The 18,668-nt window shown below is 34.9% G+C and overlaps 1 protein-coding gene across 1 annotated transcript in view; it reads left to right on the top strand.

Annotated features, from left to right (window-relative positions):
• The window catches only part of LOC110112280, a gene marked incomplete at its 3' end in the record, with an annotated part of 37,326 nt that extends 23,358 nt beyond the window's left edge, over positions 1-13,968 (top strand). The window contains 4 exon segments of the mRNA XM_020844449.2: positions 177-298; positions 8,556-8,683; positions 13,341-13,438; positions 13,516-13,968. Of these exon segments, the coding sequence (XP_020700108.1) occupies positions 177-298; positions 8,556-8,683; positions 13,341-13,438; positions 13,516-13,968 (801 nt within the window).
• Between the last annotated feature and the right edge of the window lie 4,700 nt (positions 13,969-18,668).

Here is an 18,668-nt window from a genome sequence, read left to right as displayed (position 1 = left end):
TTACAACAGCCTTTCAATTCAATTGTGAAAGCATTATATTTCTGTTTCTACATGATTAAACTGCACATCTCATGTTCATTACTGACTATAATAAATATTAATCCTTCATGTAAGTGCTTATGATCGTAGCCTTTTCAGTTTGTGATTTCTGAAGTAACAAAATTTTCATTTTGTAGCTGCGATCAATTACATCCAAGTGTGAGGGAAACTGTTGTCTCTTCTTTCCCACATTATGGCCATTCCGGGATAGTTGAATCTTCTCGTGAGCTGTACATGCAAGTTGATGGTCCACCAGGAGGTTAGCATTATATGTTGCTCAATTGGATTTTATATTTGATAGGCGTCTCTATTTTGCTTGCACAACCATTTAATAAATGCTGAGTCCTCTTCTCCAAAGGGACACTTTCATGTAATTTTCATTTGATTTTTTGATTCAAGTGTCAGGAAGTGATTGTAGCCAAGTTCTAGAAGTGAATTTCATTGATGGTTTGAACTTTCAAATGTGGTTGTGTCACGACCCGACCCAGTTAGCTCGAATTAACGGGGCGGGAACATATGGTCGTACGGAGAACACTTATAACTTTCATATCATAAAAAAATTATTTCACAAATGACATGAACATAAATATCATCCAAGAACAATATAAGAAAGAGCCACTAAATATTCAAACTGAAATATCCCTGATACATCAAAACATAAAATTATTTAAAACATAAGCTGAAAACATCACAGTAGTGCACAATACATCATCGGACATATTACATAACATAATCATAAAAGCCTGACATCCTGGGATCCTCTATGACGGAAGATAAATTGTCTTTCAGCCATCTCTCTAGTAGATTCTCCTGAAAAATGTTTACAAAAGCAGGGTGAGCTAACACTCAGCAAATAACAGGTATTTATAATAAATTCATGAAATAATTTAAAACATGATATTAAGCATGAAATTTTCATTCAGAAGAATTTGAGAAAATAAAGAAAACATATTTGACATTGATATGCATAAACTGTATATTCTTTCTCTTTTATTTTTCTCAAATTGAACCGGTCGGATGAACCGGTGCTTATAATCTCCCCTATAAAAATTTCGTCCTCAAAATTTAAAATGAAGTATAAGTGACATATATTAATTGAATAGGTAGGGATATTGAGCTTTCATTTCTTCTTCTTTCTCCCAAATGGCATCTCTTTCTGAGGAAAGCTCGGGTAGAAGCTAGAAGGTGACCATTTTTTCTCTCTACAACCTCATTTTGTTGTGGGGTATGGACACAAGAGGACTCATGGATGATCCATTCACTTTGGAAGTAGGATGAGTTGGTTGAAATAGTCGTTAGCATTATCAAAGTGAAATCTCCTTATTTTTACCCAAAATTAATTTTTAATCATGGTATGCAAAATAGGAAGAATGAAGATTTATTTTTGAGGAGATAGATCCAAGAGATTCTAGTGAAATCATGAATGAATGACAAACCAGCATGCCCCCGAGATATTGTGGATTTTTTAGGGTCCTCATATATTACTATGAATAAGGTAGAAAAGAATATCACATCTCTCATTTTTATTTGTGAAGGAGGTTCTTTTATATTTAGCTAACTCACATGTTTCATAATGAAAATCTTTATTTTTTAATTTCTAAAAAAGTTGTGGATACATATGTCTTAGGTCATTAAAAGATGGGTGTCCTAACCTATAATGATGAAGCCAAATAGTGGAATCTTATCAACTAAGGATAACATAGAGCAGCTATTTTTAGATTAGTTTAGTTCTTCCATGTAGTAAGGTCTTGCTTTCTCTTTAGCAAGTCCAATCTTCTTCCCCAATCTCTGGTTTTGAAATAAGCAATAAGTAGGGTTAAATAAAGCTTGACAATTATGGTCATTGGTAAGTTTTTTTATTGATATTAGGCTTGTGGATAATTGAGGTACGTGGATCACATTTTTCAGGATGAGTGAGGGAGATAATGTTGTCTCCTTGGTCTGCTATTGTGATAAGAGAACCAACCAGTAGTGATGATTTTCTTGTTGTTGGGGCAAGGAGTATAGTTGATGAAGTGGGTAGGTGAGTGGGTCATGTGTTCTGTGGCTCCTGAATCAATGATCCTTAATTCTTTTAAATGATTTCTAGAGACACTTAAACTAATATAAATTAAAAACTTACCTGAGAATGCATGTAAAGAAGATGCATTTGATTTTTCAAGAGATATCAGAAGTCGTTTCAGTTTATCAATATATTCTTTATTGAGTTCTCTAAGGCTAGACTATGCTTCTGGGTTGGGTTGACTTATAGTGTTGTTGGCATGCGACATGCTCCTTGTTTCAGTTCTTTGATTCCACTCCTTACTGGAGAGTTTTCCATATATTTTCCAGCACGTTTTTTTGTGTGGCTTGACTTCTTGCAATAACTGCACCAAAGTGAGTCTTTGTCTTTGAATTTTGAGGAATCTTTACCTTTCTCCTTCCATGATGAATCTTTATTCATCACCATTACTAAATTTTCAACGACTTTTGATTTTAACATTACTTATCGTCGGCTTTCTTCCGTGTGGATGAGAGAAATAGTTTCATTAAGTGATGGCGTATCCTCTTTGTTGGGGATCTGGACTCTAACCTAATCAAATTCTGCATTTAGTCCTGCAAGGAAATCATAAACTCTTTTTTTTTCAATAAAGTTCTTTAGGATCGCAGCATCTTCCAGACATCTGATTTCTATGCATCTGTAGTGATCAAGTTCTTGCCATAGATTTTGTAGAAGGGTGGCATACTCCATCATGATTTTACTCCTTTGCTTTATGCTTCCAACTTTGACTTTAATTTTAAAGATTTGAGCTGGATCACGAGCTTTGGAGAAGAATTATATGTTAATGAAAAGAATACTGGGATTTGGGAAAGATAGAATTTTGAGTTGAACTATATTTCATGTTGTCTAATTATTGGGATATTTTGATTTCACTTTATATCTTAAGCTATTTTATATTTTATATTATTCACTCATTGGTATTTAAAAAAATTATCATTTTATGTTTACGCAATTTTTTTATTTTGAGGCTTACGCCTCAAAACGCCTTGAGACTTACGCCTCGCCTCACGAATGAAAAACGCCTCAATACCCGAATACGCAATTTTAAACATTGATTAAGACTATATGTATGACTTTTCCTGTTCGACAAATAAAGGTCGAAAAGGAGTTTTTTTTTTAGAAATGACATCCCGATTTACTTAACCTGGCCGAGCCGAGTCTTTAAAAGACTCGGACTGGGTAGCTAGGGCACGTCGAGCCTAGTTTTCTCCTTCATTGTTGTTCGGCTTTGTTGCTTTGCAGGTCGCTTCTTCGGCTCGTTCGTTGCTGTTTGACTATGCTCCTTCAATGAATTGCCCTTCCTGTTGGATCTGAAGTTACGACGTTTGGATCGGGATACCATTGGTCGGCTAGGGCTTCTATTGTCTTCCGCAATGCTCCGCTTCGACGTCTGTCTGCAAGCTTCCGTTGGCAGGTGGGGCTCTATCTGCGGTATCCGTCCGCGGCAATGCTTCACTTTCTTCTTCTTTTCCTTCTCCGATGATCTATGATCGTTTTACAACCACAATGAAGGCCGTTGGCTCTGATACCATGCTAGAAATCAGAAGTTTGAGAAGAAAAGCTTGCTTTATTACATGATTTCTCCTCAATGTATAGATCTATACAAGATACCTTAATATGGAAACAACTAATTACAAAATAATTCTAATATAATCCTTCCTAAATTAGCAGCTCGAATATGGAAAGAGTTCTGGCGTGAGTCCTGCATCCCACGGATTGAGCACTGTAGCCATTGGGTTGGTTTGCTCTTGAAAGGCTGGATTTTGACATATATATATAAAACATAAAGTTAACTTTTATAGTTTCATAATAACTTTCAATGGAGCACAGGTAGAACCCAAAACTATTGTTATTAAACTATATTGAGTTCCAATTTGTCTCTATCAGGGTCTCTTTTTGCCCCACGGGATCTCTTTTGCCTCTCCTGCGCAAGTATTATAACATCTCATTACTAACCATCAATTAATATGATATTTATCGGGCTTCAAATTTTTTTGGATTTAATAATTGACTGATTTGTACATGCTTTATGACTTATAGAAAAGACATACTTAATAGAATGCTTGCATAAGAAGAATACTACAGTAGTACATAATTTAGTACATTACATTACAAAATATTGCCAATTAGGAAAACATTTTTATAATCATATAATGCCTTATTTTAAGCAACTATTAAAATTTGCACATGATCGTTCATTTTTTTTTTTGCACATGGTCGTTCATTTTTTTTTGCACATGGTCGTTCATACTTGACTATTTGAATGTAAATGCACTCAATCAAATAGAAGTAAATTTAATGCCTTTTTACCCTTCATTTTGGTTAAATGAAACTGTATAGGCCTAAAAATGATAACATTTGCTGTTTAAATAACATGACAGTTCTTACCCCCACGCCGAGTTGCCTCATTGAATTCAACATCTCGTACATTTTTCGGCTTGTAAATTACCTACCGAATCCAAATTTTCTTCTTTCCATAATTTCTACAATTCATTTATCAAGGAATTAAATAAAATCAATTCATCCTATTTAACAATTTATCTCGCAACTAGATTCTCCCCTCATATACCAGTTAAATTCCTACATTTGGGCATAATCTCCTTTAGGGATTTTCTTAATCATTATTTGGAACTCTATAAAACAATTGTAATAAAACCAAAATGCTTACCTCGGTTTGTTCCTTTCCCTCAACTCCTTATTTATTCTCCATACCTTCACATCAAAACCCTTGTTCTGTGTCTTACCCGCTCCAACTCCCAGCCGTTCCCAGCAATGCCTGAAGAACCCTCTGTTTCCACTCCCTTCTGTACACAGAACCCTCAAGCAACTGCTTCCAACTTAAGCACTATCGAATGGGAGACCAAAACACGGGAGCAACAGCTAGATTACTATATAACACTTAGGCTAAAAAAGCTTCCCAGCACTTTGATTGACATCAGCCACTGCATGCTATTATTAGTGGAATGCTTAGTGCCATTTAATGGTATTAATTTAACCTTAGTACTGTGCTACAGGGATTTAACTATACCTTAATTAACAGAATATTAGTATTTGCTTAACAGTATTTTAACTTAATGTAATTAGTGTTAAGGTTTTATTAACAAAACAGTAATTTGTTAACAGAAATTAACTAATTAACTGTAAATTATTAACAGAACAGAAATTAAAAGTTAATAATTAACAGTAAGTATTAGCAGTATTTAACAGAACAATAATTTATTAACTAACTGTAATTAACTGTTAACACTTTATTAAATCATAATTATAAAAGTAATTATAATTTAAATTTTTAAGAAAAATAATTGTCATGACCCGTCCCGGATGCTCGATCTAACGAGGCGGGTATGAAAAGTCGGACGATAGTACATTTCCAAAAGTGTAAAATATCTCATCATCAAAACTTTTCTATAAACTGAAGAGCCACTAAACACAAAAAAAAAACTATTTTACCTGTTGTCATTTGCACCTCGTCTTCTGTAAACATGTTCTTCTCTTTCAGCCATTACTTCTTTAGAAACTTATCTGAAACATTTAAACTCGTGGTTTGAGTTTACTAAGTAAACTCAGTGGGTAACTATTTAATAATCATTATTATTATTCTTTAATAGACATCGTGTTATTTCTTTACATTAATTCATTCTTTTCAATAATTTACATCTCTAGATAATTTCTTTCAAAACAATTTAAAACATTTTATAGCTTTAATATTTCATTCATATTTCTTTTCTTTCCATTTGCTTTGCACAGGAGCACCGTCTCAAAGTACCCTAAGGTACAACCTTTTCCATTTGATTACCTTTTCCATTTCCATAACCTTTTCCATTTCCATAACCTTTTCCTTTTTCCTTTTTCGTGCACGAGTACAACATCCCCAACCAGTACCATAAGGGGGTGAACTCCTGCGACCGTCCGCCCTTCTCTGTTCGCGCGAACTGCTTGTTCCGCGGTATTAAAAGGGTGAGCCGGCCGGTTCGGTTGAACCGGCCGGAAGAACCGGTTGTCACAATAATTTTCTTGGAAGTTTTCATAGAAGTTAATATTTTGGGTATACTGAAGAAATTTTTTGCATTTTTATCTGAAATTTTTTAGTATTACTGATGTAGGACAAAGTAAATTGATCATGCATGTAGAGATTTATTCTTGGAAATAAATGAACACAGCAAATTAAAACTCCAAGGAAATTTATCAAGACAAGAAATTTAGGCAACGCAACTATGCAAAACAAGAAACTTGGCTAGTAACGACATTCACAATTTTAAAGGAGTAAAGTAATTAAAAAAAACTTTGAGAACATGGGTGGCTAGAGTCCCACTTTTAATTTAGGATTAGTTGCAAATGAAGTCTGAATCTCTTGATTAAGAAAATAGACTAAGCAGATTAATTGCTACACTTGTTTGATGCTACTTCGGAGGGGAGAATAAGATATCTAGGCTAAACAGTAAATAAGAGAAGATGTAAGACACTTATCTTGCTTGAACGTTGAACAAAGTGTTGACGAAGAGGCCAATAACTCCCTTGGTTTACAATGACTTTTGCTGAATCTCTGAAAGGAGTCCTCTATGGTGACTTTGGAGGACAACGTTCACTGATTTAATTATTTTGGGAAGGGAGAATGTTGTTTGGAGTGTTAGTGGAGGCTAAAGTGATGGTGGAGGGTCTAATGGAGGAGTGTGGAGTTTTCTAATGACTGGGAAAGGAGTGGGGATTAGTTTCGGCTATTTTGGGAAGGGGATATAGTGGAAAATGTGGTTTAGTGACTGTTGGGAAAAGTAGGCAGCAGTTTTGGGGAGAGGTTGAAGGTTATGTGGTTTTTATTTAATATGAAAATGAAGAGGGGCTTTCGGAAAGTTAAAAGACAGTTCATTAACTTTTGGGAAAAGGTTTTGAAGAATACGAAGGGGCACAAAGTGACTTTGCAACTTTCAGTGAGGAAGATCTAAAGACAAAATTTTGTTGGCTGTTGGGAGGGGAAATTTCAGTGGTTTTTGGAAGAGGAAAGGTCACCAAAGTGGATGTTGGGTGATTGGTTACTAGCACTAGGAGGGAGGGTAAACGGAGGGCTGTTGGTGGGGTTAGAAGGCTTCAGACAGCAGGTTTCCAAGCAGAAATCTGCTGTAGGAGTTTGGAAACGCTGGCTGGGAGTAGGGGAAGGGTTCGGTTGGGAGCTAGGAAGGAGATGGAGAGACTTGGGAACAAGGATAAAAACCAAGAGCCAATGGGCTGTTGGGTACTTCACACTCACACCACTAAACTAATCTTTACCAAGCTACTTAGAAAGAAGAAAAAACTAAGCTCCAAAGGTAAAAACGTTTTCAGCATTCATTGCCAAATTACAAAGGATGAGGGCTCATATATATATAAGCCCAAAAAGAAGAAAAAACAACAAGACCAAAATATCCTTGGTCACCAAACATAACATCCCCTCACATGAGGGTAAAATAGGAAATAAAACAGCACAAATCCAAAAGATCAAATAAAACAAACTACATATACATCGATTCAATCACGGCCGCTGATCTCTGGCCTCGGCGACGATAAACTTTCCATGACCTGATGTCCCCATCAATTACACTATCAAGCTAACTGACTACAGCTTATATACTTTCATTACACATTAAACGCTTATTATTCCTTCTATCATTTTTTTGTAGTATTTTCTTACTTGTTATAATAAGCAGTTGTATATACCAACTGTAATGAGTTACAATCAAGATGTCAACAAACTATCTAACTAGCTGACTACAGCTCATATACTTTCATTTCACATTAAACGTCTATTATTACTGTTAACTGATGTTGTGGATTCATGACAGCCTCCTTTCTTCTCCTAAGCTGAAGGGTATATTCTGTCCTCCTTTTGTTGCTACAATTTTCTTAGTCCGATTATTTCATTGTTACTCTCTTGCACTCAGATTACATTATTCAATTCTATGCTGATTTTTTTTTTGAAAATTAAATCTGGTACATGTTTTCCTTAAACGAAGAAGTAGCATATATAAACTCCTAAATAAATTGAGTTTTGTGACCAAGTAGTGTTTCAAAAGTGAGAATCATATATGCTAATTTTTTTCTATTAGAATACAGTTATGTTCAGTCCTTTTTTCTTGCTTATTGGGTGTAGTTTTCCTGAGTATGTCTTGAATTTGAACGTTAAATCATTTCTTGTCATGCACAAGGTGTATTTGGCATCTGCATTTATTTATTTCTAGCATATGGCCTAGCCTGAATCCTTGACGTTAAATCTCCAGCATACCGTTATATGTTCCTTCTCTTATCTCTCGTTTCATATTTCAGGAGTATATTGTAAATAATGACAGGAGATGCTGATATTCATTAAACGCATTTGTTTTACCACAAGGAAAATGAAAAAGAATATTTGCAATAGAATGCAGTTTATCAAAATTTATGTTTAGTTTTAGCAGTATGCATTAAATACTTACGATTCTTTCACTTGGAATGCATGGTCCTATTGAAGACATGGCATGTGAAACATCTGGGTTTCTTTCTACATTGCTGGGACCTGGTTGTGAATGTGAAGGGTATAAAGTTCGTTTGGTTGGGCATTCATTAGGAGGTGCTGTTGCTACGTTGTTAGGATTGAGGGTAAGTCTTCTCGCTTTCTTGATCATTAAACCATCCATACATTAACCAATTTGAATTATTATTCTCATTTGATGTAATATAGCATTTTTCTGTTCAAGGTAATCGTTCGTTAGTGACAAGTACATCAATGCTTACTTTTTTCAGATAAATCATTTTGAAAAAATGGCTGTTAGTCATAGTATTTGTCTTTATGACATTTTCTTTTTATGCTCAAACAATAATGAAGAAAATGATATATGGTTCAAAGTTTAATAATATATTTCTCCTTGGTTCTCTGAATAAATAGGAATTATTTTTGATGAATTATAAGATGCTAAAACTCAAAAAGAAACATCATGAGAAGGCAGCTGTGATACAGAATGACTAATAAAGAACTGGAAATGATAAAGATGATGGAGATAATGAAAAGATGGATAAAACAAATGACACTAGATCAAGAAACCATAAACATATGAAAGACCTTGCACTTGATTTAAGAATTTTATAAATGCCATAAAATGTCTTAGTTTATTTATTGATTAAAGCTAGAGGACCTATCATCTCCATGTTTCCCAAATTATCTCAAGCACTAGATGCGGTAACTTTAAGTCACGCCACCCTGGAACATTGATTAAACTTGTTACTTTGAAGTTTCACAACAATTTCTTTGGAAGAGTTTTTAAGAAAGAAAACTCTTCAGCTAGCATGTGCGACTTCTACACGTTTTCCAATAGGGGTAATTCCGTAATTAAGTAGTGAATTCAGGCAATGCCTCTTAAGTTGAGATGTCTTGTGGAGAAGTCACATCAATTTCCTATATCCAAGATTAGGGCAACTTTCTTGGCCTCAAGCATCTCAATCTTCTTCGAGTCATCCTCCTATGAGGTTTATCACTCTTTGAGGATGAAGTCTCTGAGTTCTTTCCCTGGAGAGTCCAGAAGTTCCTACCACCTATTTAGATTACTTGAAAGGAGGTCAAGAGATTTTGCTTTCCAATGTCTAGAGAAATTTGGATTAACTTCGTTACAAATACCTTCGATGTCAAAGTATTAATTGCATTCGATTCAAATACCTTTGATGTCAAAGTATCAAATTCATAAGCAAAGAAATCCTGCTTTCATCCGTAGCGAGAGGTGCAAATAAGATTGTCATAGTCAGTGCAAGTGCCAGTGTTACCAATGACTTTGCATTCCCTTGCAGAAGGGCAATTCAAGGATTTCACCCTTATATATGGTTCAACAATTTAAATGATAGAGCTTGTCCCATCATCTTTAATTTTTATCTTCTTCAACATTGTCTCATCCCCAAATTAAAGGGCATTCAATGGCAAGAGGGCATTTCCACTTCAAAGCATTCACTTTGTACCTTTGATTCAAGCTTTCAATTAGTGAAGTAGTCTAAAGAAACTCTTAATTTGCTTCGTTATGAGTGAACATTGATTTCAATGCTTGGTTGTTGAACTTGTCCTATGGATTAATAGATCTTGTATGAGTGGTCAGCTTGGCTTAATTGACTTTTTTTTTATTACAAGGTTTAAAATTGTGTAATTGGGTATTGAGACATTTTTTGTTCGTGAGGCAAAGCATTTGGAGACGTAAGCCTCTAAATCCAAAAGTTGGGTAAAGTTAAAAGTAAATTTTTATATAATACCCAAATAATATATTAAAGGATGACATATTAACTTTCTATTGAACTATAAAGTAACAAAGTGACATACATATGAAATAAAAAATAACACAATACGTAAAATAATACGTGATAAATTGTGTGAAATAGAATTTAATTCCAAATATTACAAGAGCTAAACAACATAAAATATAGGAATACCATCATATAACATTAAGTTTAAATCTAATTCTTTCTTTCTCAATTTTCTACTCATTTATATTTAATTCCTAAAGAAAGCTGAAATAGTTTGCAGCAATTCTGAAATTATCTGCACCATCATCTCTAAGGACGTCTTTATTTGAGTCATTATAATAAATTGGTCTCTTCCCTATCTCATCCTGTAGAGTCCAATGCCTCACAATCTGCTTCTTCATTTATTTCAGTCATCTTTTTATTTCATAAATATTTTTCCTCAACTTAAAGATGAGAGTAATACTCCAAAATTTTTATAGGAGGAGATGGTGGTGGTATGCGACTTCCAAGTGATCTATAGTGATGGCTATCAAGGTTTAAAATTGCGTAACTGCGCCTCGAGGCGGTTTTCGTCCGTGAGGCGAGGCGTAAGCCTCGAGGCGGTCTGAGGCGTAAGCCTCACGAACACAGAATTGCGTAAATGAAAAATTAAGGATTTTAGCAGGAAAATAATAGCTATATATATATATATATATATATATGTATATGGGGTGAGGCGAATGCCTTATGCCAGGCCCTCAGCCAAACTGAGACGCATGCCTAAAAAAAGCTTGAGGCGTAAACGTCAAAGCGTTTTTCACCAGAATTGCGCTGAGGTGGGCCTCAAGGCGAGCCTCATGTTTCACAATTTTAGATAATGCTTTATTTGACAACAAGCCTTGTCTAAGGCTGACTTCTAAGTAATTAGTCGCCCGACTATTGCTTGCTGACTGGATCTGTATAATATAATACTATAATTGTCTTACCCATTTTACTACGCTAGGTTGATCCTTGTCTATGAATAGGAGGTCAAATGTCAAGCACAAAGGATGCAAAGCTTAGCCTTTAATTACACGTCAAACTAGGCACATAGTCTGAAACAGAAGCACATGCCTTACTAAACAATCCATAATTTTTGGGTTCTCTCTATTTCTATGTTGAAGCTCACGTGTTTCACGCTGGTTCTCTTGTTCCAGGTTAGTAAGTAATAATTCTTTTGAGAGATCAAATGGATCAAAACTCAAATTTATCCTCCTTGCCATCTCAATTGTGCTTGCAGTCTTATGTTTGGTTTAGTTAGATTGCACCGGTCAATTTTGGATTTGACAAAACTTTTAAAGTTTAGTTTAGATTCTAAAGATGTTACCCAGAGCAATAGTCTTCTTCAAATATTATGGCATTGTAATTCTTGCTAATGTTTCTTCCTAAATGATTTGAATGTGATCATTTTCAATGATCAGTAGCATGGATCTCTACAAAGGCATGATAATATTCAAATATTATAGTGTTTTTCATTATTAGATTTATCCACATGGCTTTGGTTTTTTGAATCTTTGGAATTAAAAAAAACATTTCTCAGTCAATCATTGATATAACATTTAATATATTATAATACCAAAATCTCCAGGGTTTTGCAGTTTACAGAAGTTGGAATTCGCAATAATCACCACTTAAGAACTAAAGGAATAAAAAAATGTTTTCAGCTAAATACTTTATCATCCTTTTCTTATACGTTTGATTTGTTTCACTAGTTTTATGCAAAGCGTCTTGTCTGCATCCCAAAAAAAGGTTTTTGTAATATATGCTCTCATATAATTGATTTTATTATTTTTCTTGCCGGGTTCTCTTTATGCACCCAACTTAATTTTTTTATTGTAATCAGGACTTGTAGATTGAGTTTTTTAGAAAATAAACATTTTGCTGAAAACAATTCATTTATGTTCCGTTGATCTATAGTTTTCTTTCTGTTTGAGTTTAATTGATGTATGATTCAACCTACAAGTTGAGGTTGAGGATTTTGTTGCTTGAACAAAATTTTGAATCCATTTTCATTTTTATTTTTATCATTTCTCCATGTTATGACGCAATTTTACACATGATAATATATAGGTTCTTTGTTGATGTTATTATTAGATTGCAATTGTTCTCACCCTTTGAATTTCACTTACCATTTATTTGATATTAGATTTTTGTTATCGTTGATTTTCAAGTATTAAATTTCGGTTTCCTGAGCAAAGTTTGGAATTGAAATTTTTTATCAAATCATCTTATGTTTCTTGTAAGGCTATATTGGTATAAGTTATCTGTTGTGCTTCGGTGTTCAGTCAGAACCCTTGAATCCATAAGAGTTAAATTGTCTATGAAATCTATTGGCCTTGAGAAATGCATCACTTCAGTGCATTTTTACTACACTTTATGACGTCCATGAACAATTTACTTCTTTAACATTGAAATTTATGTGAAAAATGATATAGTCATTCAACAATTAATCTATAATCTTAACGTTTTAGTTCAATTATTATAAAGAAGGTACTATTTATTTCTTTCTTTTCTATTTTTCCCTTTTTTCTAATATAAAATATTAATCTGAGAGTCTTACAGTCCTATAGTACAATCATATCATGTTTAAGCTTTGATCTGTACGACTGTATATGCAATGCACTTAATTAAATCGACCCACATGCATTTGGGGCACATACTATTTAATTAATTCAAAATTAAAATTGATCATAATTAAATATGAAATGGAAGCTAGATGTCAGTTAGTTGAAATGGAAATCCAGCTTCGAGGTGTTGCGAAACTTCCATGAATAGCATTTAGATTGGGTATGAAGCACTTACAGTGAGACTAATTTTCACCATTTTATTATAAGTTACTTATATTATTATATTTAGTTAACTTGATCCGTTTTTAGTACAAATTTTTAAATTTAAAGAACAAATTGTCATACTATTTCTTTATAAAATAAATTAGAGAAACAAAATATAAAAAGACTCGATGTATCTGCATTTCCTGGAGCCTTAAAAAACTTCTCATTATAAAATGGTTCTATTGCAGTTGAAAGGGAGATACCCAAACTTACATGTTTATGCATATGGAACTCTTCCATGCGTTGATTCAGTCATTGCAGAAGCTTGCTCAGATTTTGTCACTACGTAAGTTTAAATACAAGACTTCTAGTTCAGTTTGGTTAGTTTGTTCCTTTTTTTATAACATTCTAAAACTTCTGCAGAATTGTCTACAATGATGAATTTTCTTCACGACTCTCAGTTAATTCAATCCTTAGACTCCGTGCAGCTGCTATACAGGCTCTTTCAGCCGACGCATCAGCTAATTCTGCTGTTATTACTAAGCTTGCTCAAAAAATTCTAAATGTTCGAAAACACCTTGTTAATGGGGAAAACCATTCGTCTTCCTCTCCTTCTAGTGATGTCAACCCTCAAACAGTAGAAAATGGAAATCATCTTCATCGAAGACCTGCAAAATACTCCATTCAAGGTGGGTTTTTTCTGTGTGGCCTCGCAGTTTCTTGCATGACAAATACTCCTATCCATCAACATGGTTCAAATGTCATAACTGGAACTCCATTAGAACCTTTAGTTTCTTCTAGAGAAACTTCAATATCAGACTCAGAGGTCACCCAGCCTAAGCAAGAACAACCAGTAGAGTGTTCTACATTTGATGAGGCTGATTATGATTACAATATTGGCATGCGAAAAGATAGGGTCCTTGATGACCTCCAAATAAGGCCTTTCTATGGTGAAAATATCAATTCTACTTCCCTTGGTGTTCAGGAATCTCTATCTGCTGATGATCCCAGTCAATCTACTGAAATTATAGAATTGAAAGAGATGTTTCTTCCTGGTTTGATCATTCATATAATTCATGAGCATACAAACCGTGCACCAATCTGGACAATCTGTATGCCCAAGGGAGTGGAGGGAGCTCATAAAGCTTATGTAGCAAACAGGGAAAATTTCAAGGATATAGTTGTGTCACCTTACATGTTTCTTGATCATCTACCATGGAGGTAAACACTTCATTAATCCTTCATCATGTTAATTACCACAGGTTATAGATATTTCCAATATTAAATTTCTTACAAGTTGACTGAAATTTGAAGGAAATTATGCGTACAAATTTCCTATTCAAAACCAAAAAAAAATGTATATTGTTTTCATGCATGTTACACCTCCACTTTCCTTTCTCCACGGCTCACAGACCCATAAATCCAGATTTCAGATTTCGTTTGGGATGACTTTCTTATTGCTTCTTAAAGCAACTTTTTAGTAAAAAATTAATTTTTTTCACTAAAATGTTATTTTAAAAAGCAGTAAAAAAAACCATCCGAAACGAAGCCTCAATAGCTACCAACTCCTTGGCTGCTTCTGGATTTCCTCGCAAAAGCTGGTTGCTTTATTTGTTATTTTGACTCTCTTCAATTTAATGGATACATGACCTTCTGATATGAAAACAAATTTGTAGCAAATTGAGAATCATCATTTTTTATATTTTATTCACTCAACTGGCTTCCATTGTTTTCAGGTGTGCTTATGCAATGCAGAAAGTTCTAGAAACCCAGAAGCCTCAACTCCAGCAACATGACCATTTGATAAGTAGCAGAGAAGATATAGTATGAAGTTGTATTCACTATAGGAATGTGATATACAAAGCAGATGCAGCCAATTACTCATATTTAGGCTTCGTTTGGGACGGCTTTCTTACTGCTTCATAAAGCAGCTTTCTAATACAAAAATTAAAAATTTTGTACTAGAAAGCTGCTTTAAGAAGCAGAAAAAAAGTAGTCCCAAACGAAATTTTAATTATTTTTCTGTAGAAAGTTGAAGACACATCAAAGACATAAGGCTTCTGCTTCCTCATGGAGTGCAAGCACAGGTCTGATTATCATATAGTTTCTATTTATACAATTGCTCAGCTCCTAAGTTTTAGGGATTGGCTTGAGCTTTTGAGTTGAAACTGTATATAACTTTGTAAATGCGTAATCTCAAACTTTTGTTAAATAAAGCTACCCATTTTACTAGTTAATTGCTGGCATAGTTATAATTTTTTTTGTAATATTGGTTTGTTAATGGAAAGGCACTTTACAAATTATTGTGCAAGACAATTATGTAGCTTTTGAGAAACAATGGATGGTAAAGCATTAGAGATACTGTTGCTTTTATTTTGTTAGGTAAAGTATTAAGTGTTTTAGATTTATAGCTATATTTATTCTTTAGGAAACAATTTGAATCAAAAGAGGGATAAACTCCAAAATAATCTCACTATTCATGTGTGGCCCAAATAGTACTAGGGTATGACATTTCTTCAATTTAATCCTTCAATTTTGTTGGGGAAGTTTTTGGAGTAAACACCAGAATAACGAAACAAGCAAGTAGGTAAAAGCAGCGAACATAACACTAAGAAATCAACTATGAAAATTAGAAGAAAAAGTATAGTTCTATCTTCTCTCTCAATCTCTCCTTGCTTCTGTTCTTAAATGTACTATTCTCAATGTCTATACATTTAAAATATAAAAGAAAGTTAAGTAAAATAACCCTAAAGGATGCAAACCTTTAGAAAAACGAGAAAGAAAACCATCAAATTCGTTTTGCAATGTTGCGGCGTTTGAACCATTGTCTTGATCTGCAACAACGTTGCATCTATGTCGTTGTAGCACTTTGCTCTCAGTCATGCAGCACTAGGGTACTCGGGAACACAACATTGGGCCTCTCAGGTACGCAGCGTCGAGGAACCCACACAGTAAATTGCTGGCATAATTTTTTTTTTTAATATTGGTTTGTTAATGGAAAGGCACTTTACAAATTGTTGTGCATGACAATTATGCCAGTAGAGTAGGTCTAAACAAAAAGGATTCCAACACAGACAAAAGATGAGTGATACTAGTAAAAGAATAGTTGCATTGGAAAAAAACGTGAGAACCAAATTCCTCCCCCAGAAGGCAAAGGGGGCAAATGGCATCAATAAAGATGTTTCTCCGAGCAAGATTGCCAGCCATTTTTAAACCACCACGAACTAAAAGCTAAGTATAAGAGGAGAATCTGAGGGCAGCACGTTTATGCCAAATGAATTGATACCGATTTACTTTGTGCCTTCCTTCAAAGAAATTCAATCTAAAATCTTTAAAGCTAGATTTAGCAATTCCATTCCAAATAATGGTCTCATCAAATGTATCCACCACAGGTGTAGCCATGATAATGTACTGAATCTCAAGAGGTAGAAGATCAGGCAATAACCATACAAGATTCCAGTACCTAGATATGGACCCAAGAAGAACAGGGGAGGGGGGAATAATATCAGTCAGAGGAGTGCCTTTTAACCAGGGATCCCAATAAAATGAAAGCCTTCTACAATTCTCAGCATTAACCGAAATCCCAATATGCCCTTTAATCTTTCTAGCAACCCCACATATGTTCTTCCAAAACTTAGACCTTTTATAAGGAACATGTTTAAAGGAGGAAAAAAATTTAAGCCTGAACCAGTCAAAAACTAGAGAAGTTGAGTTATAAAATCTCAAAATAAATGAGCAGGTAAACCCATGAGTGAGAGAGAGCAAGTCAGGGATACCAAGACCCTCAAAGCAAGTTGGTAAGCAAGTGTCATGCTAAGCAATCAAGTGTAACTTCTTTCCCTCTTTAGAGCCATGAAAAAGAAATCTAGAGCACATCCTATCCATAAGTTTGCAACAGGCTTTGGGTATTATAGCATCCCTAATCCATTATGTGATAGTGTTAGCAATGGTGAACCTCAAGAATTGAACTCAACTTGCAAAAGAAAGGAATTTTACTTTCCAACCAGCAAGTAGAGTAGAAATTCTACTCAGGAGTGGTTGGAAGTGAGAAGAATTAAACTTTTTGGTGGAGATAGGCAACCCCAAGTACTTGAAGGTGTGCTCAATGGTGGAGAAACCAAGGATATCAATGATGTCATTTGCAATAGTAAGGTTTTTAGAGAAGAGGATGGAGCACTTATTATTGTTAATATGCAGACCCGATGCCTTTGCAAAGTTACTTAAAATTTTGGAAAGCTCAATAGCAACGGGGATATAAGCCATCCCAAAAATCAAAACATCATCAGCATAAAGAAGGTGATTGAGAGAGGTTTGCCCAAGAGGGATCCCCAAAAAGGAGATAGAATCCATAGAGCATGAAAAAGCATCCATAACAATGGCAAATAGAAGCGGTGAAAGGGGGCAGCTGTCACGACCCAACCCGACCGGGACGGGTCCCGCTCGCATCGGGTCGTGAGGCCGGAACTTTCAGACTGATTGAACTGATTCCAGGATCTGGCTTTGGAATTTGTTTCAGAACTTTCTTCCAAACATACAGACAGAAACAGACGCACACAGAGCTACTATAAACATCAAATGCAATGGAACAGATCATCTATCTTTTTCTTTCTCAAAAGAATCATGTACAAATACAGCTCATGGCTTTCAGACAGAAAGAAAAACAGAACAGAAAAGCTATGACTGTACAAAAATCAAAAGGACAAAATACCTAAACGGAATCAGACTCTGAACTTCTATTCCTGGACTTCCTTCCCCTTCCCAGAACCTGAACCTGAAAACCACGCAGAAAACAAGGATGAGCTACAACAGCTCAGCAAGACAACAAACCTCCAATCAAAATCCTCAGAGTCCACAACAAACCCATCAGACAGAAATCCGAATAGAAATCAGAATACGGAATTGACAGAACATACAGAAATCAGAAATCAGATATCAGAGTAAATCATATCAGATCAGAAGTCATATCAGAACAGACAGAATCGTATATCAGAATCAGAATACAGATCAGATCAATTTATATCGTACGAAAATCAGAAATCATATCAATTCAGAACATATCAAAAGTCAGAACAGATTAAATCAGAACAGATTAAAGCAGAACAGATTCCCTGACCCTGACAAAATCTCAACGGATTCTGGCCCCTTATGCCTCCCTTCCCAGACACTGACAGAATCTCTCGGATTCTGGCCCCTTATGCCTCCCTTTGTGCTCATGGCACCAGAACATATATGCTTATAGCACCAGAACAGAACTTATCATCGGATCCGAAACTTGTATTCAGAAACAGATTTCAGAGCTCATTTCAGATTTTTCCCTGACACAGACAGGATCTCACAGGATCCTGACCCCTTATAACTCCCTTTTCATAGCACACAAGCATTGCATGTCATTTCAGAACAAATCCGGACAATTTCAGAAATCGTACGAAAATCCGGCGGCATAACGGCAGTATACGGAATTTACACAAAAATTCACCGAAACAAAATTTCACCAATTTACTACAGAACATTCACAACAACATTATAAGACTTTTATTCTACTGCCATAACATTTACAGACATCGTGAAAATTTACA

Source organism: Dendrobium catenatum, unplaced genomic scaffold (assembly GCF_001605985.2).
Source record: "Dendrobium catenatum unplaced genomic scaffold, ASM160598v2 fragScaff_scaffold_676, whole genome shotgun sequence".
Lineage (NCBI taxonomy): Eukaryota > Viridiplantae > Streptophyta > Magnoliopsida > Asparagales > Orchidaceae > Dendrobium > Dendrobium catenatum.
This window is presented reverse-complemented; position numbering and strand designations above follow the sequence as displayed.